At 40.1% G+C, this 26,971-nt stretch overlaps 1 protein-coding gene across 1 annotated transcript in view; it reads left to right on the forward strand.

Moving 5' to 3' along the window:
* The first annotated feature begins 3,912 nt into the window (after positions 1-3,912).
* Positions 3,913-26,971, forward strand: part of LOC131242128 (PH, RCC1 and FYVE domains-containing protein 1-like) — a 31,865-nt gene continuing 8,806 nt past the window's right edge. The window contains exons 1-3 of the mRNA XM_058240562.1: positions 3,913-4,778; positions 6,168-6,254; positions 15,116-15,205. Coding sequence (XP_058096545.1) covers positions 4,731-4,778; positions 6,168-6,254; positions 15,116-15,205 — 225 coding nt within the window. The 5' untranslated portion in view covers positions 3,913-4,730. The remainder of the gene's footprint in view (positions 4,779-6,167; positions 6,255-15,115; positions 15,206-26,971) is intronic.

Consider the following 26,971-nt stretch of genomic DNA (forward strand, 5'->3'; position numbering starts at 1 on the left):
GATGGAGTAATAGTCATTGATTTTGTGAGATTATATAAGAACCTAATAGATTATTTGACTAAATGACTTAGTAAACAACTAATCCTAAATATATCGAAGAGAATGGAGTTGATTCCAATACCATTAGCTACCAATGTTGGTGACCTAACATATACAAATAGAGATCCTATGCAATATGTTTCAAATGGATAAACAACAAAATATTGAGAAACGTTTAAGCACTGCGATAAATAAGGGCATTATGTGGTGTGGGCAGTGCAAGTAACAATTAGCAAGGTTGAGTTTTGAACTCCTAATGAATCTATATGCCATATATATTGGTGGTGTGTTTAGTTATTGTGTAATTTGATGGAATTCATCTATATAAATGTAAAAGCGAGGATGTTTTATGTGAGAATTTGAATGAATTATCTAAAGTATTACTAAAATTTAGGTAAAGTTGCATGACTAAAAAGCATCAAACCATAAAATTATCTGTATCAGAATAATTATGTGAGTGACATGTGTAGTCGTTTTACATTGATAGGAGTCCGGTTTAAAACTATTTGTCACCCAACTCCTGCAAACCTACCTTATATATTCTAAATAGCAATTTAAGTTTATTAGACATCATATAATGTATAATGGTTTTTGTCTAATTTGAAAGTTATTATTTTGAAACATGTGGGGAATTGTTATATTTTCATGTTTTAAAATAAATAAATAAATAAATAATCATTTTAAATTATTTAAAAATTTTCCTTCAAAATTATTTTAAGAAACTTACGTTGATTTTTGTCTCTTAGTGAAGTATGTTTAGTCTCATATCGAATAAGCAAGGAGAAATTTGTGAGGTTATAAAATGAGAAATTTAGATAAGGCTTAGGCCCATTTCAAGAGGCATGTGAATTTGGGTGTTCAAAGGGGAGGGGGTTATGCCATCAACCCCAATACATGTCATGAACCACACACACACGTTAGGTCGGGCCATGGACGTGGCGCGATGTGGTGTGTGTGCATACGCATGCGTGAGTATACTTGTTTAAAGCTAAAACCTTTTTTTTTTGCTTTTTGAAATTTCAATTTTCTTTTGCAACGGTTAACTATAACAATCATTGTGTTTTGAACTTTTGAATAAAGCTAAAAACCGAATAGTTGTCTTCAGTTTAATTTCGGTCAATTTTTGGTTAAGACACATATGTGGTTTGAGTTTTTATACATCAAGTGTGCTGATGTAATGAGACAACATTTGATGGTATCCTATATGTTGATTGTCTGGCATTCCTCTTCTACTATAGATAACCTTCAAATGAAGGTAAATCAACTTCCAAGCCGAGTGACTTTTGTCACGCCTCCAATTTCAATAGTTTTTCTATTATTCTTTACTCAAATTGTTATTTTCTATTTTAAATTTCTTATATAACTATATGTATGACCCTGTCTATCTGTTTTGTGAGCACATATTAGCGCATGCAACAAAAAATGAGGCAGAGCCAAAACATAAGTGGGACACAAGAGAGGAAACACTGGAGACTGAACGACCGCCATTGAAACATTCTTATAACCACAAATTTTTTGCACAATGCTTAGTATTTTGGTGTTTCCAATTCATCTGGTGGGAATGACTTTATAAACCATTTGGATGCAATATAAAAATCAAGAAGATTTCAACAGTAGGTATTTCTTTTCAATTTTCTCTCTCATATCAAATCCTTAAGTTTTAAAATGAGCTAGCAAAACAGGTGGAGCCAGTTAATTTCTCACAAACACTCGGATTCCAACTGTGTGTGCAGGAACTTCATGGGAAAGGCTTTGGTAGGAAATCCACATCACGTCATAGGGCACAACATTCAGCAACCCATTCATGGCCGGACGTCAATTTCCTGCATCAATTGCAGAGAGGCCCGGCAACAGAAAATCAATGCGGTGCCTACCACGATGTGTGTGACATACGCTTCCTCCATCAGTCTGGTCAGCTCATGTGAGAATGCAAACCCAAACACCACGCAAATCCAAATTTCAAGTGGGCCACGCAAAAGAGAAGAGCATCGATGGTGACCCCAACTATGGAAACTTTGATGGGGCTCACCATAATGTGTGTTTTACCCGTGTTGTCTCTTCATTTTGACAGCTCGTTTTTGGGCATAAGGCCAAAAATAAATTAGATGCAAAGCTCAAGGGAACCATGCATCAGAAATAATGGTGATTGGATGCCCATCATTGAAAACTACCATGGGCAATTGTAGTTTTGGATCAAGCTGATATTCGTGTTGTGTTTTCCGTTCTTCCTGGTCTGCGTGACTTTGTTAAAAATGTTAGATGTCAAATAAAGGGTAGCGGAGTTTAATGCTAACGGTACTAAAAATTTTGATTTTTCAGGTCTGAGCTGGCCCATTGACGCCCTTAGGGCCTGTTTGGGAGCGTGGATTTGGAACCCCCTGGATTCGCAACCCCCAGGATTGGAAACCCCCTGGATTGGCAATCCTCTCGGTGTGTTTGGTACCCTTGAGTGTGAATCAACTTTAATTCAAAAATACCTATACATGGTATATTCACGGGGGTTTGAATTTAATTACTAAATCAACTTTAATATCCCCAATTAGTGAGATATATAATTTTTGACACTATGGTTGTGATAAGCCCGCTAAAATATGTGTTTTGCGTAAAAGTGATGAAATTCCAAGTCTCAAATGGACCGCAAGCACAAGATCATGTCTGAGTGACTAACCAACGATTTTTAATCGTTGATTGATATGGACAATGTTTGGACGGTGCTGGACAATATTTGGACGGTGCTGATCTACATGAACAATGTTTGGACGGTGCTGATCATCGTTAGTGGGCCATGTGCCCAGTAGAATGATAGTGTACACTGACATATATTTATACCTGCAACTATTCAAATGATTTTAGGTGTAATCCAAGCTCTCACTTTGGATTACAAACTCCCTCAAAGAGGGGATCGGAAACCCCTGGATTGGCAATCCCCAGTTGCTTTATGCTGCCAAACACTCATGGGGATTTGAAACCCCCTCTAATCCTCTCCAATCCCCTCCAATCCAAGGTGCCAAACGACCCCTTAGTTTTGACCTGTCAATTAAAGCATTGTACCAAAAAGAAAGTTGATTCAATTATCAGGTGTACCATATAATAGGAAAGATAGGTGATTGAACTCTTTGCTATTAAAAACATTTTAAAGCAAACCCTAATATCTTCATGCTTTCTATTTTTTTTTTCTTTTTTTACACAAGCACACGCACCACCACACACTCAAGCCATGGTGGGATTTCACCACCTATGGGTACCCGAACCCTCACTCCTAATAGTCTATCACCGGAGGAAGAGTAAGGGCCCTTTCTATTTGCCATTTACTCTGTTCATGCCGTCACATAATCTTAAACGAAGGAAAGAATTGTGGGCCATTAATACAGAATACGTGGGTCCCACAGTGAAGGCCGCATCATATTGGAGGAGCCCAACTGATTGGTGGGCCTAAGAAGGCTTCGATGGTGGGTGTCATTATCCTCACTGTTTCCTGTGGTGTGGTCCACTTAGCATTTGGATTTTTCTAATATTTAGATTCATGCGCTAAACTAAGCTGAAAAAACTGATAGACAGTGTGGATATAGAACATACGTATCAAAGTGGGCCCCACAGAACCAGGGGTCACCACGGAATCAGCCTCCTCCGCGACAGCTTGTCTGATTCGGTTGCTGATGTGTTATCGTCACATAGGCCGAAAAGTAGAATTTATGAGCGGTACTAGTCAGTGGCCTACTCGTAATGTAGGCCGCTGAACGGCCACATGGGCCCCACAACCCACCTTCAGATCGGAACAGTTAAGAGACGAGAAGTGAAAGAAAGCGACTGGCGCACGTTAATCGCCCCCACCAAAACCCGAGTTGTCATTCACCCCCCTACCCCCCCCCCCCCACCTTTTTTTTTCACCTGATCAAAAGCACCAGCCTTGTTTGTCCCCTTTCTCCATCCCTGGTTGCAGAAATCTCTGAAAAATCTTCAATCCAAACTCTAATTCCACGACCAACCTCACCCAATCGATTTTTGTCATCGATCTGATCGCAAGGAGCCCAGATTCGTCGAAAACGGCCGGCTATCGCCGGGTTTCCGACGCGTTCTTGAATTAGAGGCAATGTTCTTAGGCATTGCCCTAATTGTCAAGGTTTGCAGGGTTTCGATGCCACGCGAAGCTTAACTTGAAAGAATCCAGGGATTTTTTGGGCTCGAGCGGAATTTTCAACTTTTAGGGTTTCCATCGAGCGGGTTTAGCTGTTTTGGAGCTCCGAACTTGATTACACGAGCACGCATTCATGAAATCAAAGGAACGTTGTTTGCGAGCTCGCTGTTCTTCATGTTCAAGAAGAAATCGAGGTTGAGATGGACGACTTTCGTGCTCGGGATCAGTTCGGATTTCGTTGTGGAGTTTTGACGTTAGAGGATTTGAATTGCTTTCCGTTGTGAAGGAGAGAGAGAGAAGGATACGTAGCGGACTGTCAGTATTCGTCAGTTGGGGTTTTGGGCAGAGATTGTAACTGGAAGGATTGTTTCCATCCTTTTTCTCGTGATCATGGAATAAATGAAGAAGCTGGTTGTTCGTCTTTTAGCACAGAACTTGCTGCGGGGACTTTTATGGGGCAGCTTCGAACGTGTTCTCGTAACTACCTGGCCCGCCTGTTGCATTCTTCCAATGGGTATTGGTGTATACGAGGGCAGTCTCTGATTCTGCTGCATGAATGGCGGATCTGCCAAGGAGTGGTCCCGTCGAGAGGGATGTCGAGCAGGTAAGTCTTCTTTCAACCATTAAGTGGATTTTTGCAAGGTTGATTGATTTCGAGAAAGTATCTAATGAAGTAAATATGCTACTAATTGATGAGAAGACTATTTGGTGTTGACTCATACAAGCTTCCATCCATAGCTTCTGGGTTTCCGAATATTCTTTTCTTTTGCGGACATGATTAAGAGATCAGATTTCTTGACACGGAGATGATGTATAAGGTGCTCCTGCAATTTTGGGTTTATTGTATTAGAGCAGCGTACAAAGCAAGGAATTTATTATCCAAGTCATTCCCCCCCTCCCCCCCAAATATATATATATATATATATATATAGTGGCCATTTGTTGATTTGACCTGTTGAATCCCAAGATTTCTTACTTACAAGAAGTATGAGAAGTTTGAGATTTAGAAGGGAAATAGAGAAAATGGCTAAACTGGCTGCTCAGTTTGTTGAATCAGTTTGTGTCTCACAGCAGTTACTGGGTGGGAACAAATTTCGCAACCATGGCAACACCTGCATCTTTGTTTCCAAGTCATTTGTTTGGAGTCATACTCATAGTTTGCAAGCAACTTCAGTAGGTGCTGATTTTCATCTACCAATGTGTATGCCCGCCTGTTGGCAGCAATCAATCACATGCATGGGAGAGATAACAGGAATCTGTAGAGAGTTCCTGATTTTGAGTGCACGTGGGTGCTTTTTGTGTGGATGTTCCGTGTTTGGATGGGTAGTACTAGTGCACTGAAGTGCTTACTGCTTGACTGCTAAAAAATGTACAAGTATAACCAACAAAAATCTCACAAGAATAATAGTCCAGATGTAACGAACTGGAACAAGAGGAAGTACCTCTTGTATCGGGAAAGCTTAAAACCTTGCAACGCGTGAAAATTCCATTAGAAATATTCCTATTCTTTGTATTTCTTACCGAATACAACTAATCTACAGATGTACTTACCACAGTAACCACCAAGCAATTGTTAATGTTCATTCAGCTAGTAACTTTAATAGCTCTCAATCTACATTTTACTTTGTTTCTCAGATTTTGATTTGGTAACCGTACTCTTCTCAGTTTTTGTTGATCATTATCTTTATATTGTCTGATGTGTTCTTCACTGTCTAGAGATTCCGATTTTTTTTTTTTCAAATGTCTGTTGTTCATGCAATCATTCTCATTAAATCAGTTTTGTGGAAGATCCATTGGTGAGTAGCTGAGTAGGTAATAGAGATACTTGCTATTGTTGGACAAAGTAATGTGTTTTCTCATTTAATCTTTTTATCCAGTGTTTATATCAAATCAAGACATGTTGCTCCTTTTAAACTGTTTTTCTGCATATATCTGATGGTCCTTCAGAGAGGCATGTAAATCATATTGCAACTTTTTTTTTTTGGATGTGCAGGCCATCACTGCCCTTAAGAAAGGGGCATATCTACTAAAATATGGGCGCAGAGGGAAGCCTAAATTTTGCCCATTTAGGCTCTCTAATGTAAGTAACCTTGCACCTCGGCAACTTACAAACATGTTATTAGTTGTATTTCATTGTATTTTCCTCTGATTGTCTTCCCCATAATGATTTTATAGCTTGTTGTGAATTTTTAAGATGAGAGAGAACTCCAGTGTTACCTACTTTGGTAAAGGTTGTCCTCTTTTTATTATTGATGGGGAATTTTATTGAAAAGAAAGCCTGGAGGAAAAAATTATACCCCAAATTTTTTTTTAAAAAATGACTACAATATTACGAAAGACATCTTGTCTAGTCCCTCAAGAAATCGTCCTTTGGAGGCTCAAAAACTCTGTTAAGATCAACGCCTAAAGAGTTGACGAAATGTCATACTTTTTCAATCACTTGGGACCACTGATTCACTCATGTTGTTAAATATTCTGTTCTTCCTTTTTTTTCCCAAACAGTCCATAGAACTGCTAGGAAACATATGTTCCGTAAAACTTCCCTTTGTGACCTTTACAAGCAGTTCCTCCAACATCTCAGCCCTCAAACCGAGCATCGATCACAAGGCACACACCAAACTGACCAAGGAACCACCCCCACTCAGTGGAAGTGATGCATCCGGGCCATCCATCACCATCAGATGGGCTCCAAATAGCTGCATGAACTGGGTGATCAAAGATCCTGCCATCAGATTTGCCTATATAAAGACCTCTAAGGCCATATGCAAGAGCAAGATTGATAAAGGAGAATGGAATAAAGAAGTGTGAATTTAGGGAGAAATACTTTCTTGGAGAAAACCCTAAAAAGATAACATCTTAGGTTGTGTGGGTTGTACAAAATTCATTCTTGTACTCTTTTATTTATTATTATTATTATTTATTTATCATTCACACCTACGTCAAAATTGATATCAGAACAAGTTCATCCATTTGCTTGTATAAGATCCATGGCAAGCAACGAGAGGAATGTCTTGTAGAGCATAGCGAGTAATTGCTCTTCCAAGATAGTGGCCAAACATTTTCCAACAGTGCATAGATCAATGTCTCATTGATAGATGGCTATGGCATTTTTGCGAGCCCTTGATTTGTATTCAGATTCTCTTTCCCTCACCTTTTCTCTTTTTAAATTCATCTTGGATGTTTTTCTTTGTAGTGTGCTCCTTGGAAAGGCGTCCTCCTTCCTCTTTCCTATCTATTTCCTAAATTTCCAACCAGATTTTCACCATTACTACCTCGATTTTACAAAGTGTTACCTCCTTGATATTCCAAAGTGATTGCGACACTTGTGGCCCCTCTCGACGATGGATCAGGTGTTTGGCCTGCACTCCTAGTTCGTGTGAAGACCGTATGGGCATAGGTGATCAAAAGCACATGTGATCGAACAATGAAGATTTACATGTGTTGACCACCCTAGCGTTAGCTACGGCACGTGAGAAGGCTCCAACACATTTGTTGGAGAATTTAACTCGTGTTCCGTCTTTCCTTTCTCCCTAGAGACGTTTTATATTACCTTATAGCAAAGGGGGCCTGAGAGCCATCCTCCTTAGGAGAAGCTTCTTCGCCTCCTTGCCTTTGACCCTCGACGGAGATAGCAGAGGCATTTGTCTTTCATAGCTTGAGCAGGCAAGAGATGAAGCTTGCTTGGAGAAGGAAGACGAGGAAGTTGTATCTGCAGGCCTCGAAGGTGAACTCGTGAGGGAATCTAGAGCCCTGACACTAGCCCCTCCTAAAAGTTGATGCTTCTGGAGAAGTCCATAATGGTGTTAGGAGAGGTTATGGAAACCTTGGACGTTACACCTCTCCAAGTAACTGTAGGAAGGGTGGAGCCTCAATTTGTTTAAGAGGACCGACCCATGGAAGAGAATGCAACAGGTTGTGGAACTTTAGTCAATAACAGATGGTTGGAGGATGAACTTGATTGAACCAAGGACATAATGAACTAGGTGGGTAAGAAGATTGGTATGTCCTTCCATACATGTGATGACAATGCGGTGGCCCTATTCCAGTTCATTGAACAAAGGGGAGGATCAGCGACAAATCTTTCATCAAAACACAATCTGAATGGTTAGAGAGAGTTGTTGGGGTTGGAAAGCTCAGTCAATTATGAGGCAAGGAGCAGGGTTTGCGGATCAATTAGGGAAGACAGGCAGGTCGATGTCGTGATGAAGATTCTGTCATTGAATGTTAAGGGTTTGGGCAACAAGGATAAATGGTGTCAGATCAAGGCGTTGTGCAGTAAATCCAAGGCTCAAGTTAGTACTCTCCAAGAAACTAAGCTTGCTTTTATGGGGGCTAAAAGCAAATGACTTTATCTATAAGGATGCTATGGGTTCCTCGGGGGGGTGGTTCTTATTGCCTGGAACTCGGGTAGCTTGAAAATGGAGGACAACTGGATAGGTGAGGTTTTTGTCAACTTATCTTTTGGGTTTAAATGGATTTTCTTGTCTGTTTATGGGCCTTGTTGTGCAGAGCATAGATCTTCTTTTTGGGATGAGTTAATTGCTATCTCTGCTAGATGGTTATTACCCTGGTGTCCAGGGGATGACTTCAATGTCATGCGGTTTCTGTTGAGAAGTCTCAGGGGAATCGGCATACCAGAAGCATGAGAGATTTTAACGGTTGATCCAGAGGTGTGATCTGATTGATATTTTGATGTCATGGGCCACGCCAGGGTGTCCCGTATCCGTTACGATACGGTCATATCGGCCGATACGTAACGGTAATGGCTGACACCGTTACGCGATACGGGGTTGAAACGGCCATTATGGAATTCTGTGACCATAACGGCCGTTACGGACCTGTAACAGTTGTTACCGGCCTTGAAAAACTCTTCTCTGTGTGTGTGTGTGTGTGTGTTCTTTCCCTCTTTCCCTCTTTTTTCTTCTCTCTTCTTTCCCTCTTTTTTCTTTTCGGTTTCCCTCTCTCTCCCTTTTTTTTTTTTAAAGTTTATTTGCAGGCGTACACCACACCAGCTAGCTGCTGTAGGTACGTGTCACGCTAAGACGAGCGCTGACACTCCTCGAGCTCCGAGTTGTACGAACGGTTCAAAGGAGATCAAAGTTACATGGGCTCCACAGTGATGTATTTATTATATCTACACCGTTCATTTATTTTTAAATATCATTTTAGAGCATTAACCAAAAAATGAATCGTATCCAAAGATCGTCTGGACCACACCAAAAATAGCAGCGGAGATGATGATTATCACCGTTAAACAATTCGTAGGCCCACCATAACATTTATTTTCCATCCAATCTGTTCATAAGGTCGAAAAGACCCGAATGAAGAGGAAAAACAAATTTCATATTGATCCAAAAGTTCTGTGATCCCAAAAAGGGTTTCAATGGTAGACGTTCAATCCCCCACTGCTTTTTGCAGTGTGGTCCACTTGATAATTAGATCTGTATTATTTTTCGTGTCAAGCCTTAAGACGATCTCGTCAAATGAATGGACGATTTAGATATAACACATACCTCATGATTAGACCCACAGGACTTACTGACGTCGATACACACAGGTACACAGGCGGATTCTCTGGAGTTACGCAACACGTTTTGTACACGTGCCGCGTGGCCCCACCATAATGTATATATTTTATCCATGCCGTCCATCCATTTTGCCATATCATTTTAGGTCATGATCCAAAAAATTAGTAAGATCCAAATCTCAAGTGGACCACACTATAGGAAATAGTGGTTATAGAATGCTCACCATTAAAAATTTCTTAGGGTCCACTGTAATGTTTATTTTTCATCTAACCTGTTAATTGGGTCACATTGACGTGGATGAAGGGAAAACACACATGTCAGCTTGATTTAAAACTTTTGTAGCCCCCAATAAATTTTTAATGGTGGACGTTTAATTATTGTTGTTTCTTATGGTGCAGTCCACCTGAGCTTTGGATGTGCCTCATTTTTGGGCTCATGCCCTAAAATTATTAGGCAAAATGGACGAATGGTGTGGATATAACACATTTATCACGGGTGGGTCCCAAAAAACTTTGACACGTGTGCTACACTTCACAATCCGAGTCCTGCCTATTTTAGGCCCTTAAAAAATTGTACACGAGACATATATTAACTTAAAATTTACCAATTAAATTATAGACTGCAATTGCTAACTCATAATGCCAAAATCAAATTGTTTGAATAGTTTTAATTGTTAATTTGTGGACTTTTATTTTTAAAAATAAGGCCTTTAGATTTTTTTTCATGATTCACCATCCAATAAATGTCCACCAATTCATAAGTGGGATAATGGCAATAAATTGCATGAATTTGAGGCTGATTTGGAGCATAGATTGGTCCTCCAAGTCAGCCCCAAATTGGCAACGCCATCTATCTGAATTTAATTTCATTTTTTTAAAGAACTATTAGGAGAAATGATATCAAGTTGTTAAGTATATAAATTAGATATTTAGAAAATTAAATATATGAATTTTGTAGTCAAATTCAGGTTACCTGGTTAAAAAATTAATCAGACAGTTCGATACAACTTCTCACCAAAGAGTGGACCGTTACACCACCATAAACATGTTCCAATTTATAAATGAATACACATTTGGAATGCTTAGAATATTCCGGATTTAATCTATATTTTTTCATATTTTTTTGGCAAAAAATAAAAATAAAAATGCACTGTTACGGGCCGTTACGTCCCCGTATCGCCGTTACACTCCCGTATCCGTATCGGTATCGGAGGGCACCGTTATGCCAACTGATACCGATACGGGATACCTTGTGCCACGCTCATGTGTTTAAATGGGCAAAATGTTCCCGTTCTTTTGCGCTTGGATAGATTTTTCATCTCCTGATTGGTTGGAGAGGTTTTTGTTGGTCTAATAGATAGCGTTGCCCAAACCTATGTCAAACCATAAGGCTATTCTTTTTCAAGTAGAGGCTGATAGTTAGGGACTAAAACCTTTTAGATTCGAGCTGAGCGGGCTTGAAGTTGAGTGGTTCTATGGCATGGTGGAACATTGGTGGCACTCCATTGAAGTTGAGGGGCTGACAAGGATGATAATTCATAGGAAATTGCAAGTTGTTAAAGAAAAGCTGAAAATGTGGAAAAGGGAGGTGCTAGGGACAAGAGAATCCGAAGTTGCTGGCTTATTGGATGAGCTCCACACCTTGAATCTTATATAGGAGAATGAAGACCTTTCGTCTGAAGACAGAGAAGTGAGCCTCTCCATCAAAGGATTACTATGAAATTATGAAAGAAGGGGAAATCAAATGGAGACAAAGGTCGAGGGCCCTTTGGCTCACAGAAGGTGACAAAAACACAGTTTTTCCATGGGAAAGCCTCAACTAGAGCTCGGGTCAATCAAATAAGCTCTTTGGTCATTAACGGGGCGGGACTAGAGAAGAGAGAGCATGCTTATGACGCCATTGTGGACTTCTACTAGAAATTGCTAACTAGAGAACAATGGGTTAGGCCAAGGTTGGATTTCCTCCATGTTGATTGTCTTCTCCTTGAGGTCACTGAGGAGCTGGGGCATCCTTTCTTAGAGGAAGAATTAGAATCGACAGTCTTTTCGTTGGGATGTGATAAAGCCCCAGAACCTGATGGATTCCCTCTAGTTTTTTTTTTTTTTTTTTTACAGGTTTTTTGTAAAGTGGTTAAGGAAGATGTTGTTGAGTTCATTAAGGAATTTTCAGCTCTAGAAGTTCTTCATCATCAGCTTGGCTCATCTTTTATTGTCGTCAGCCCTAAGGTTAACGACATAGAGGGATCAAAACATTTTCGTCCGATTAGCCTCATACGCAACCCGTATGAGATAGTGGCGAAGGTGCTGACCACGAGGTTTAGAAACTTGTGAGTAACATCATTTCTTCTAACCAAGGGGCATGTGTAGGAGGAAGGTAGATTATGGATAGTGCTCTCATTGCGCATAAATGTATCGATTCTTAGTTTTAAGGATAGAAAGCTAGGGGTTGTGTGTAAACTCGATGTGGAGAAGGCTTCTAACCACGTTGACTAGGATTTTCTGGATTACATGTTGGGCAGAGTGGGTTGTGGTCCTAAGTGGAGGAGGTGGATTCAATTATGCATTAGATCCCCCTTCTCGATTCTTGTGAATGGATCCCTGAAAGGCTTCTTCAAGCCATCTAAGGGTCTCCACCAAGGTTATCCTCTATCCTCGTATCTTTTTCTCGTGGTTGCCAAAGCTTTCAGTCACATCCTTACCAAAAGTCAAGATTCGGGCTTGATTTCTAGCTTTAGGGTGGCCGCCTTGAGGGATCGGGTGTTGCACCTCCAGTTTGTCAACGATGCCATCATCTTCTGCAATGCGGACCTGAATATGGTTGAAGATCTTCAGAAGGTAGTTATTTGCTTCGAAGCGGTCTTGGGGCTGAAAATCAACATGGCCAAGTGCGAATTGTTAGGTATCCATCTTACCCAAGTGAGGGATTGGGTGTTGCAACTCTAGTTTGCCGACGATGCCATCATCTTCTGCAATGCAGACCTGAATATGGTTGAAGATCTTTAGAAGGTGGTTATTTGCTTCAAAACGGTCTCGGGGTTGAAAATCAATGTGGCCAAGTGCGAATTGTTAGGTATCCATCTACCCAAGGAAGTGCTGGCTGATCTTGCGGGGGGGACCTTTGGGTGTAAGGCCGGCTCCTTCCCTTCTACATATTTGGCCCTCCCTTTATGTATAGGGAAGCTGACGAAGCACCTGTGGGACAAAGTGATAGTGAGGATTGAAGGTAAGTTATCCAAGTGGAAGAGCATATGCCTTTCTTTAGGGGGCTAATGGGTAATTAACTCTCATCAAAGCGGCTTTCTCCAACATGCCGCTTTACTTTAGGTCATTTTTCAAATGTCCTGAAGCAGTTTGCATGAGATTAGACAAATTGTGGAGGGACTTTCTATGGAAAGGGAGTGTAGATGGATCCAAGTTTCATCTTTTCAGTTGGGAGGAGGCGTGTAAACCCATTTTCCAAGGCGGTGGTGCTAGGCTCCAGGACGTTCATGCTATGAATCTTGCTTTTTTGGGTAAATGGGTTTGGAATGGAACAAGATGACTTTTGGTGGGGGATTATTGCCTTTAAGTATGGTATACAGGATGGTGGGTGGGAAACCAAGTTGTCCTCAAGGTATAGAGCTTCCCATGTTTGGGAGGTGATTATGAACATTAGGGAGGAATTTCATAAAGGTGTCTCTTTCGTCCTGGGAGACTGCTCTAGAACGAGATTCTGGGAAGATTTATGGTGTGGGGAATTTCCTCATTGTCTTGAGTTTTCGAACTTAGCACATGTGGTGTTGAGTGTTGGTTTGCGAGTGGAGTGCTACTCTTGGGTGGGTTCCCATGTGTGTTGGGCCTTGAGATGGAGGAACCTACGAAAAAACTTATTGGCCTATTAGGCCGGTTGCAGCTGGCTCACCCTAAGGGAGATTCATGGGTTTGGAGAGCACACTCTTTGGGCAACTTCTCTGTGAAATCCTTTTACGGGCTGCTTTGGCCTTCTAAAACCCCGACCCAAGAAGGTTACTCATACCACTTTTGGCATTATGGAGTGCCGTCTAAAGTGGCAGCTGCCTTCACGTGGCTGGTGGGTAGAGGAAAAGTGTTAACAATAGACAATCTTTAAAAAAAGAGCTATGGTCATCCCAAATATGTATTGCATGTGTTGTCATGATGTGGAATCTATCAACCATCTCTTCATCCTTTGCCCCATCACTCGAAAGGCGTGGGGCCATGTGATATCTGATTTGGAAGTTCATCGGGTCATGCCTGCCTTGGTTAGAGATCTCCCGTGGGCGTGGCATGGAGGTTATAGTGGGAAACATGGGAGGGAGAGGTGGCTGATGTTGTTGCCGGCTATGTGGTGGACCTTATGGGGCGAAAGGAACCGAAGGCTCTTCCAGAACACCTCTAAATCTCCTAAGGCAATTGTCGACTTGATCTCTTTGTTAGTTTTGAAGTGGGCTTTGTGCTAATCGCTAGTTGTTGGGTGCCCACTGGTTAGGTTCCTTTTTCTTGTCCTTTTCCGTGTATTCTTTTCCTGCTTTGCTTCGGCTAGCAGGCCTTTAATAATATTTACACCTATCTTCAGTTTTTTTTTTTTTTTTTTTTTGGGTGGGGGGGGGGGGTGTTGTTCTAGTCTTAGATTTTAGATTTGGGTAATGTTAGCTCAAACCCAGTCTTCTTCCTACACCCCCTTAACCTGAAATGGCCTCCACCAATCCCATTATACTGCTAGACCAATCAAAATATGAGCTCACAATGGATATATCATTACTCAAAAATCAAACTTAAGCCATCTAACCTTCTGTGGTCCCTCTCAATAGCATTGTCCCAGCCCAGCATATTCGTTTAGCAAACAGGAAAATCACATCCACCGAATCGTCATCATTTAAGCCTTTTCCCAGATAATTGGGGTCGGCTATCTGCCGAATCAGACCATTGTTAAAATCTATGACTCCTCTCTTTTCAAATTGACCATAAGGCAACTAGAAGAGCCAATCTCCACTGAGTCTTTTGATGTTTACCTTGGAAGTCCCCTTTCCCTTAAATAGAATATTTCTCAGGAAACACATTAAGGTGGCAAGAATGGATGGACTGGGGAGATACCTTGTTAGAGGCAAGCAGGATCTCTGTCCCTATGTAAGAGGGGAGATATTTGGGGAAGACAGGTGTATTTCTAATATATAAATTTTACACCCACAATCTATCCAGATATCAAGAGTCCACGGCATGGAGTTTTCATTTATAAATTTGAGGCCAAAAATAACATTCATATGTTTTCTTGTTGCTATCAGTAACACGCTCCAGCACCCGTTATGTTAATTAGTTGTGCATTTAAACCCTTGGAAATAAAGATTGATATAATTTATCATTTTAGCTAAGGATCTTGGATTGAAGTTCTTTCTTATGTTCATATGTTTACTTTTCAGGATGAGTCTTTGCTGCTATGGTACTCTGGCAAAGATGAAAAACAACTTAAACTAAGTCATGTATCAAGAATTATACCTGGACAGCGTACTGTAAGTTTGTGTACCGTTATATTCTTTCATTATGCAGCACATTCTAGTTAAAACTGCCATTTGATTCCCTTACTGGAGTAAAATTTTCTGGTACATATCTTTGAAAACAAGGTTAGGTCCTAAGCCGACAAGTTAACATAAAATATTGCTTTATCACTATGCTGCAGTACAGTGTATTTATACGTATTTTGCAGGTTTCAAGATCACTGATTCTTGTTCACTTCAATACTTAATAGTTCAGATTATACGTTAGGACTAAATTCCATAGTCCTGATTGCAGGATCGTAGAGTAACTTATTTTTATTACCATGCTAGTCATTTGTACTCATTCCGTTGGTTTTAATACTGTAAGAACTGGTAGAAACATATTCATCAAATAAAAACCTTCATCAATATCTGATATTGCACATAAATCCTATCTTTAAAGATATTCAAATTTACTAATTGGGTGAGGTCTGACGTAAGAATGATTTTTCCAATATGAGGAAGGGATCCAAAAAGCCAAAAGTTACCGTGATGAGAAAGTGGCGAACAAAAAAAAAGGGATCATGGGAAAAACCATATCATGGGACTAGGGGAGGGGTGCTTTTGTAGCATTAGTTTGAAGAGGGAGGGGGGATGTTTGCAGGGGCAGGTTGGGGAGTGAGAGAAGTGGCAAATGCTATGGGGGAGAGGAAGGCGAATTAGAGAGGGAAGAGGGGGAAATGGGGGGTTGGACGCAGGTGCGTGGGAAGAAACTAGAGGCTTTGGCACCAGTGTTTGAATTGTCGACGAGAAATCGATAATATCGGCGATATTATCGGTGTCGCTGAACCGGCGATACCGAAACCCCAAGTTTTCGTTTCTCTTCCAAATATCGACGAAATATTGGCGATATTTTCGATTTTATCGAAAAAATAGCTATTGTTCTCCTTATTATTGAAAAAAAAATTGAAATAAATACAAAAAAGATCTCTTACCTTCTTTTTCTCCCGATCTACCCGCGGAAGTGGATTTCGGCTAGATTTAGTGGCAAATCGCTGTTGATAGCTCTGAATTATCCGAGATAAGAAAACCCTTTTAAAAAACCCTTTTCTTTTCTTCAAAGAAAGAGATTTGAAAGCGAACTTGATTTCACCGAGATTTACGGAGATTTCGGTTCAGATTTGAAAAAGAAAAAGATAAATTTCTGGAAAGTTTTTTACGGAAGATGAGATTAATTGCGATTTTCCGGAGAAGAGGAGAGAAATTTCGTAACCGGGAGGGGATTAGCTACTGACGGGTTGACTATACTCACAGGTTGAGTTGCGAGACTAGCTACGGAAGTGACGTCGGCAAGTTCTGTGGGCCCCAGCATGATGTATGTTTTGCATCCACACCTTCCATCCATTTGGAGAGATCATTTTAGGGCAATATCCAAAGAACGAGTTGAATCCAAAGATCCAGTGGACCCCAGCACAGAAAACAGTGGGTCAGTGACACCTACCGTTAAAAACTTCTAAAGGCCACAAAAGTTTTAGATCAAGCTGATATTTGTGTTTTCCCTTATTTAATGTCTTTTTTAACTTTTAAACAGGTTGGATTTCAAATAAACATTATAATGGGCCTTAGAATAGTTTCAACGGTGGGAATCACTCTCCCCGTTGTTTTCTTTGGTGGGGTCCACAACAGATTTTTATTTGATTCATTCTTTGGTTAATACCCTAAAATGATATCTAAAAATGGATGGACGGTGTGGATATAACATATACATCATAGTGGGGCCACATAACTTGGTGACATCACGTCAGTAGCAACTTGATAGTACCCATCTAATCTGCGTCCTCTCACACCCGCTGTATAGCTGCTGTATACGTAAGCAAGTTCTGTAGGTCTGATCACAGGGTATTTGTTAAATCAAAACCGTCCATCAAGTTGGCGAGCTCTCTTAAGGCTTGAGACGAAAAATAAAACAGATCTAACTATCAAGTGGACCACACTGCAAAAAGCGGTGGGAGATTGAACGTCTACCATTGAAACCCTTTTTGGGGTCACAAAAGTTTTAGATCAATATGAAATTTGTTTTTATTCTTCATTCAGGTCTTTGTGCCCTTATGAACAGATTGGATGGAAAATAAACGTTATGGTGGGCCCTACGTATTTTTTAACGGTGAAAATCATTATCTCTGCTACTATTTGTGGTGTGGTCCAAATGATCTTTGGACATGATTCATTTTTTGGATAATGCTCTAAAATGATCTCTAAAAATAGATGAACGATGTAGATATAATAAATACATCACTGTGGGGCCCATGTAACTTTGATCTCCTTTGAACCGTTCGTACAACTTGGAGCTCGAGCAGCGTCAGTGCACGTCCTCGCACCACACGAACCTGCAGCAGCTATATAGCTGGTGTGTGGTACACTAGCCAATCTGCTTCCAATTTTAAGGGAATGGAATGTGCTTCCAATTTAATGGTGGGATTTAATAGCGGTTGTTCCCTTTGATGTGGTCCACTTGAGATTTGGAACTACCTCATTTTTTGGACCATGTACTAAAATGATATGCTGAAATGGATTAATGGAGTTGATTTCTCGCATATATCATGGTGGGCCCACGGAACACTCTCCAGTAGCCACCTCGTTATTCAAAGCATCATAAAACACATGGGATACGGTGGGTACCACAAAGTCCTTACACCACCTAGAGGACTTGATTTGGCTAGTGACGTTGCCACTGTCAAGATGGCTAATGGTTGGTGCTATGTGGGCCTAATCATGATGTATTTATTTGATCCATGCTGTCCATCTATTTTTTCAGATCATTTTAGGTCTTGATCCAAAACATCAGGCATATATAACTCTCAAGTGGACCACACCACAAGAAATAGTAGCAATTGAATATCCACCATTAAAAACCTCCCAGGGTTCAATGTAATGTTTATTTGACATCCAACTTGTTAATTAGGTTATACAAACTAGTTTGATACAAAATTTGTGGCCCTTGAGAAGTTTTTAATGGTGTGCATTCAATCAACACTGTCCTGTGATGTGGTTCACTTAAGATTTGGATCTATCTATTTTTTGGGCTTATACCATAAAATGATCTAGAAAATTGAATGGATGCGTCAATATGTCAAACAAGTGCCATATCCAAGCCATCAATCACCAAGTACACCAATATATAGATTCCATGTCCCAAAAAAGGTGTACTTTTTTAGTTCATTAACTTTTACATGTCCTAATTATAATATGTTAACTACATTTGTATTATATGAACTCATTTTGATTACAATTGGAGCGATTTCTTATGGCAGCATATGCTTTATGGGTCCCATTAAATGAAAACTTATTATTTAATGTATTTTTTTTGTAATTTTTTTATTCCTAAATATGCAAATATGTGTATTTAGGCATGCCCTGAAGTTTTACTAAAAAATTCCATCATTTTCCCCATTATTCGTCATTTTTTTTTTCGCATTTCCGGTTATCGGCGATATTATCGGTGATAACGATAATATATCTTTATCTCTACTTAGCGAAACTTGTAGCGATACCGACAACTCGAACACTGTTGGCGACATAGGCGATGGGGAAGAAGCTGCAGGAGCTTCCGACCTTGTGCGTGGTTGGTTTTCCTAAAGGATTACTTCTGATCAATTTCTCCAGTCTTTGGTAGGGCCGGCAAGGTAATTGAGGTCAACATCCCATGGGACAGGCAAAGTTACTGCTACCGCGGTTTCGCCTTCGTCTAGATGTCTTCGGAAGAGGAAGTGGAGAGGGCTATCGACCTGCATGATGGAGAGAGGTTCGGGGGTAAGAGGTTATGAGTTCAAAGGGTTTGTTTTGGCCCTGATTTAAAAAATAGAGAAGGTGAAAGCAAAAAAGAAGAGTAGGGGAGCAAGGGGGAAAGAGAGAGTTTTGGAAAATAAACAAACTCCAGTCCAGATAATGCTCGGAGAAATTCATAAAGGAAATTCTATCTCCTTCAGAGATTTAGTGGTAGGGAAGCAGCAAGATCAGGTTCCTATGGAGGAGATGGGTGAATAGCAACATACTCCAGGGGAGAATGAATATCTTAAAAAAACCTGTAAGGAGAAAAAATGAGCTATTCGAAACCAAATGGATTTGGGTTGAGAAATCTGAAAAAGAATCGATAGTTCATGTTCGGCCAAAGATTATTGATAAAGCTATGAAGACCTTGCAATGGTCGTTGATTGCAGAAACCTTTGCTGACGCCTCTTTATCCCATATATGGCAGTGGGTCCAAGAGAGTTGTTGTTTATCAGCAGCGGATTTTACCCTGAAGCCTATTGAATCGAATGAAGTGTGGATACATTTTAAATATGAGAAGAGTTTAGATAAGTTGCTGGAGGCAGGTGCCATGTTCACTGACGGTCCTATAAAAAAACCTCAAGAGGTGGTCAGAAAAATCACAATTCAGTAGAGGAAGTTTGGTTCCTGGCTTAGGGGATTCCTGTGGAACTCTGGTTTTGCAATATATTCCTAGCGATTGGATCATGCTTGGAAGAGCTGATATCTATTGATCTGGAAACCGAAAACGGATAAGAACTCGGTGTAGCCTGGCTTTGTGTAAGGAAAAAATGACGCATAGACAATCTGGTTTCCATCAAGGTAATTGTTGGCGATGAAATCCTGGATTTGAGGTTAGAGAGAGAGGTATTGTGGGGGTTCCACAGCGATGGGGTGAAGCCTAGTGTAGTAGAGGAGGGGAAGCTCCAGTGAAGATCAGAGGCAGTCTGTTGTGGGAAGACGAAGCACCTTCACAGTGCTTGGAGGGGCTGTGGTGTGGTCTCCTCTGTGTTGGAGGAACTTATGGGACGAGGAGCTTGAGGAATTTGTTAGCCTACTTGATTATCTAAAAGTAGTCATCCCTTCGCTTCAAGATGAAGATTCGATGGTTTGGAAAGCGCATAGCTTGGGTATTTTCTCAGTGCGTTTGTTCTACAATTCGATTTCCAAGCGGCCTGGTTCGACCACCTCTCTATTTCATCGTTAGTCTTATGGAGCTCCACCTAGGGTAGCAGCCTTCGTTTGGCTTGTGGAAGGAAAAGAGTGCCAACCATCGACAATCTTCAGAAGAGACCCCTCGTCTTCCCAACATTTATTTGATGTGTATAGGAGATGTGAAGTCGATTGACTACCTTTTTGTTCATTATCCTTTCGCATCTAAGGTTTGAGAGCATTTCCTTGCTTTCTTCCATGTTTCATGGGTATGCCGAAGTCCGTTAATGATCTTTTGTGGGCATGGCACAGAAGTGGAGTGGGTAAATCTCGAAAAGTAGTTTGGAGACTTATCGTGTTGGGAATTATCGGAACGGTCGATGTTTTCAGAACAAGGGTTCCTCTTGGAAGAGGTAATATGTAAAGTGAAATTTGTTGTGTTGGAATGCGATGCTTATGTTAAAGCAGCAAAGTTTGTTGATCTTTCGTTCCTTTTTCTTTTCTTTCCTTCTTTTTTTTTTTTTTTCCTTTTAAATGTAGTTCTCGGGTCGTATTCTTTTCTTGCCTTTTGGCGGGGTTTTTAATAAATTTTCTGTTATCTCTAAAAAAAATATATTGATAATAGGGTGGCCTCTAATTGGATATTGTGTGGTCCTGTCGTGGACGACCACACATACAAGGACTATGTGGACAGTGGATCAAACTCAAAACAGTGTATTTGTATTGGTCGTAGCCAATGTTCGAAATATCGGTATCGCGTTACATATCTCACCCTTGGGATACAGATACGTATCGGTTATCACGCGGTATATATCGGTTGTATCGCATAATGTATCTTTGTTGTTGGAAACATTGGAAATAGGTCGAATTTTTCAACAAATTTCAGTGATTGTTAAAAAATACATCAATACACACTTATAAATCAAAACATTACAAATAACAAGTGCACATAATAGGTTTTCTTTGTATGGGGTCCTAATATATGCGTTGTCTAATTGAATTGATGCAAGTATATTCAAAATCTATTCATATAATTTATAAATGTTAGAAGACGTGGAAACACAAGCAATACATTCAAAAGCAAAAGAAGAATCACTAGATTAGGTTACATATATGTTTTATTTTGATTTTGATTTTTTTAAAAAAAAATTCTGCAACTTGGTCCTTCTCCTCCAAATCTCGAAATCGAAGTTCCCAATCCATAATTTTTCATGCCATGCAAAAAATGAAAAATCATGGATTTATAACAATTTGACACCGATTTAACATGATTTACAGAAAAAATGATCGAAAACAAAAAAAAATTGCTCACCAAATCGAATATGTGACATATATCTCACTACTTGTGTGTTTCGTATTGCACAGGTGGGATACAAGATATATCGTGGGATATATCGGCTGATATTGTAGCTATTTAAAACATTGGTCGTAGCAACACGAGAGTGGTTGACTAGAGTCAAAACATAAATTGTAGAAAATGGTGAAAGATTCAGCACTTCTTCTAAGAAACTGCATTATCTGTATTTAGGAAAACAAGGATGAAGTAGGTGTTTGAATCGAATATCTATTTTTCACTGAGAGGCAACCGAAATTTCATTTAAAGGAGAGCTCAAAAAGCAAAAATTATAGCTGAAGTTGATGGGAGATAATCTCTATGGAGGCTGGACTCTATATGGACCAGTCTAAAATCATTCCCACATATTATTGTTAAGTTACTCAATGGGGATCCCTTGTCATAAAAATTCTGCAATTCCTCTCTCCAAGTTTTAGAACTAAATGGACCTTTCACCAATCCACAAGAACCTCCAAGATAGAAGCATTAAGGTCCCAGGAAACTCCAAATAGAATAAAGAAGAAATTCCATCTATCTCTTGCCATGCTACAACCCACAAACAGATGATTGAGATTGCCATGTCCCATGTGTCTCTTCCACCTCCCTTGACATCATACACATATTAGGAATTGAGAGATTTCTCTTCTTGAGATTTTCAATTGTGAGAATTTTATTAGTCACTGCAGTCCATGCAAAAGCTTGGAACCTTGGGGGAACCGAAGACTTCCAAACTTTAGCAAGCAGTGATGGGTTTCACCTCTAGCCAATAAAGACTAGAAAAAGGTATTTTCATGCAAAGTTGCCATTGTTCGTCCATTTCCACACCTTTTTTTATCCTTTGCCTTTGTGTTGATCTTCGATTTGTACAATTTCCCCATGAGTTTGCTAAAGGATCTTCTTTTCTCATTAAGATTCCAACAAAAAGTACATTCCAAACCACCAAGCCTCTAATATGCTCATAGCAATTCACAACCCTTGCATCCCAATCTTTCAAAAAAAAAAAAAAAAACCTTGCATCCTAATTGATACAAATTGAGTATGAGTGGAATGAAACCATTAAAGAAGACTTCTCAAGGCATGCACACCCTATCTCCTCTACTCAAAACAAAACTAGGTGCCCTCTTTAATATTCTTGCCAACCTTTGTGGAAAAGGATAGGACATGCCCATTACACTCTCGACCAAAGACGGTAATCGTTTTCCATACTTCTGAACCCAAATTTCATTGCAGGACCCCCAACGCTTGCATGTCAGATTCACAAATTTCCTACAAATAACATTCCTCTTCAACACCCTTGGCTCTTCACTAAATCTCTACCGCCATTTCCAAAGAGGCCTCCAATTTTTTCTCTACTCTTTCCAACCTAATGCCTCCTCTTAAATGTTTTCAATCCTCCCAATTTACTAGGTGAAATTTGTCACTATCATCCTTGTGTTCTCATAAAAAATATCTCTATAGCTTCTGAAGCTTCTTGGCTACACATTGTTCAGAGTATCCCCAATGTTATCGAAATATCCCTGATAATATCCATATCTCTAGCTCGACGATACCGATAACACTGGAAGTGTCAGAATTTTCAAGTATTGGCAATGTATTGTTAAGTATCGCCAATGTATTGATATCGCCAATATTTTCGACTGTGTAAATTCCAGGCAGTGTTCGAAATATCGATATTGCACCATGTATCGCACCCTTGGGATACAGATACGTATTGGTTATCGCACGGGATATATCGTTTGTATCGCGTAATTTATCGCACTTTTTTGGGAAACATGGGAAACATTGGAAAAATTGTTGAATTTTTCAATGAAACTTCAGGGATTATTAAAAAAGATCTGAATGCACACTTTTAAAATTTTAAATCTCAAAGAAGAAGTGCACATAATAGGTTTCCTTTGTAAAGGATCCTAAGCTATGCGCTGGCTAACTGAACTAATGCAATTATATTCATATTGAATACATAAGATTAATAAATATATTAAAACATGTATGAAAACACAATTAATTCATTCAAAAGTTTTTAAAAAAAGTAGAAATTGTAAACATACCCATCAATGATGTGACCAACTGATTTTTGGGGCATGATGGATGTTTAATCATCAATGTTTCATGTTGTGCGGCCCACTTGATCTTAGGATCTATCTGATTTTTGGTCTCAAGCCCTAGACAGAGTGGATTTCTCATAAACATCAATGTGGGCCCCACCATGAACCCAGTAGGACCATCCGTCTCTAACTAGGTCCTGGCGGGATACGGATTGGCAGTAGCTATTAGATCCAAATCTGAGGGCCCCACCATAATATATACAATTTATCCACTTTGTCCATCTATTTTTTCAAACAGTTTTGTATCATAATCCAAAATATGAGGTAGATTGAAATCTCATGTGGACCACATATGCAACTTTCCCAAATCCAAAGACAATATGCAATCTGCTTCCTCACATCTAGGGTTCTAGAGCGTGGATATATAGCTAGAGACGGACTATCTGTCAGAAGTTTGTGGGGCCCACTGTGATGTGTGTTTTATCCACGCCGTCTATTCATTTTAACAGATAATTTTAGAGCATGAGCTAAGAAAGTAGGGAGATCTAAGGCTCCAGTGGACCACACCATTGGAAGAAGGATTGAACAGTTGCAGTTGAGGGCCACATAATTTTTGGATCAAGATTATATTTATGTTTTCTCTTCATCCAGGTATGTTAGACCTTATGAACATATTAGATGGAAAATAAACATCACGGTGGGCTCTAGGAAAGTTTCAACGGTGGGCATCATTGTCACCATGGCTTCTTGTGGCGTGGTCCACTTGAGCCTCAAATCTGACTCCTTTTTGGGCTCATGGCCTAAAATAACCAATCAAAATGGATAGACGGTGTGGATAAAGCACACAGATCATGGTGGGCCCTACAGAGCCCCTGACAAGACCGTCTATCTCCAGCTACCAATCTGCCTTCGCCATAAAAAGGACACGGATTATCTATTGATAGGTTGAGTGGCGAGACTCTCTACTAAAGTGTCGTCACCAAGTTCTGTGGGCCCCAACATGATGTATGTGTTGTATCTACACTGTCCATCCATTTGGAGAGATCATTTTAGGGCATGAGAAAAGGAATGAGGTAGATCCAAAGCAGTAGTGGACCCCACCATGGAAAATAGTGGTGAGAGTGACTCCCATCATTGAAACCTTCCTAAGGTCCACCATGATGTTTATTTGAGATCCAACCTTTTCATAAGTTAACGCAAGCATGAAATAAGGGAAAAAAACAAATATCATCTTGATTGAAAACTTTTGTAGCCCTTAGAAGTCTTTAATGGTGGGCGTCACTCTCCTCGTTGTTTTCTGTGGTGGGTTCCACTGGAGCTTTGTATCTGAATCGTTCTTTGTATCATGCCTTAAAATGATCTCTCTAAATGTATGGACTTTGTGGATACAACACATAAATCATGGTGGGGCCCACATAACTTGGTGACGTCACTTTAGAAGCCTATCTCGCTTCTCAAACCTGTCATAGCTAATCCACGTCCGTAGAAAGGGTACGCGGTTTGGCTAGTTACGTTGCCACCAACTAGGTGGCTAGTGCTTGGTGCTATGTGGACCCCACTATGATGTATGTGTTTTATCCACGCTGTCCATCCATTTTAAAAGATAATTTTAGGGCTTGATCCCAAAAATTAGGTAGATCTAAATCTCAAGTGGACCACACCACAGGAAAGCAGTATTGACTGAATGTCCACCATTAAAAACCTTCTAGGGCCCACTGTAATGATTATTTGACATCTAACTTGTTGATTAGGTCATACAGACTTGGATGAAGGGAAAAAATATATATCGGCTTGACCAAAACTTGTGGCCCCCAAGAAGTTTAAAATGGTGAGCGTTCAATCAACACTGTGCGGTCCACTTGAGATTTGGATTGACCTAATTTTCTGGCTTGTACCATAAAATGATCTGGAAGAATGGGTGGACGGCATGGATGAAACACATACATCATGGTGGGGCCCACAAAGCACCGACCACCAATCTATTTATGTAAAAAAGGCATCGAAAGCCCTTTTTTTTAAAAAAAAAAGTAAAAAAAAAAAACCAAACATTCCTTCCTACCCGGAACCCTAAACCCGAAAATCTCTCTCTCTCTAATACACTTCGAAATCAAAGGTAATTGAAGATTTTTTCGCAGTTACCTATGAACGGCGCACCACTTCGATTGATTGGCCCACCGAATGCAACTTCTGATTACGTAATCACTTTTACAGGACTGAAATAAACTCTCTTGAAATATATTTTTTTTCCCTTTCTTTATATATTTTTTGATTTTCTGGAGTTGTCCCAATTTTTTTTTCTGATTTTTCAACATTCCCGGCCCTTTAATTGCGAAGAAAATGTTAAAATTCCCAATAAAAATGGTAGAAGTGATAATATCCGTTGATATCGCACAATATTTCACGATATCTCACGATATGTTGTAAAATATCGCACAATACACAAGATTATTCGAATTTTTTGTATTTCTTAGGGGTTTCGTATCGCTTGCCATCGATACCGATAATATCGGCCGATAGTATCGATATTTCGAACATTGATTCCAGGTGTCGCTTATATTGCCAATATTTTCAATTGTGTAAATTTTAGGTGCCGCTTGTATCAGCGGTGTATTGGTGATTATATCACCAATGTATTGATATCACCAAAAATCTGTTTATTAAAAAAATTCCTTTGAAATGCAATGGTGATTATATCACCAATTATGGGCATATGGTTGCATGCAATGTTCAAATTATCGCCAATAATATTTGATCATATCGCGACATTATTCATTATCGCAACATGGGGGATATCGAGACCATAGTCTTTCATTCCCTTTCCAGTTGTCAACAATTACCGTGTGTTGTCAATATTTTGAAATATCAATCGATGTTTGCATGGAAGGTTGAATGGTTGGATGGATAGATGAAATGGATAGGATGGTTTAATTGGTTTCTTACTACTGCACATGCTGTTAGGCCCCCATTAAATAGGAAACTTATTATGTATGTAATACAAGGGCATTTTCACACCAGACTTGAGTGGAGTGGCCTGTGAGATGCAGGGGCACACTCGGGGTGGGCAGCTAGTGTGAGGCAGGTGGCTCGTGTGAAGTGGGGCCCACAAAGGGGGTTTGGCCGAGGTCCTAACCCATGCAATGTGGAGCTTAGGCTATGAGATAAGGGGATTGATTTGTCGTTCTCTATCAGTTCGAGCTTTTAGAGCAAGTGGTTAATTGTCCTGCATCAAAGTGGTATCAGAGTGGGATGTCTCGTATTCGAGACTCCTCACCGGGGGTGATTAATGCAAGGGTATTTTCACACCGGGCTCAAGTGGGGTGGCTTGTGGGATGTAGGGGCATACTCAGGGTAGGTGGCCTGTGTGAGGCGGGTGGCTCGTGTGAAGCGGAACCCATGTGAAGTGAGAACCACGAGGGGGGTTCGGCTGAGGTCCTAACCCATGCGATATGGGGCCTGGGCTATGAG

Source organism: Magnolia sinica, chromosome 4 (genome assembly GCF_029962835.1).
Source record: "Magnolia sinica isolate HGM2019 chromosome 4, MsV1, whole genome shotgun sequence".
Lineage (NCBI taxonomy): Eukaryota > Viridiplantae > Streptophyta > Magnoliopsida > Magnoliales > Magnoliaceae > Magnolia > Magnolia sinica.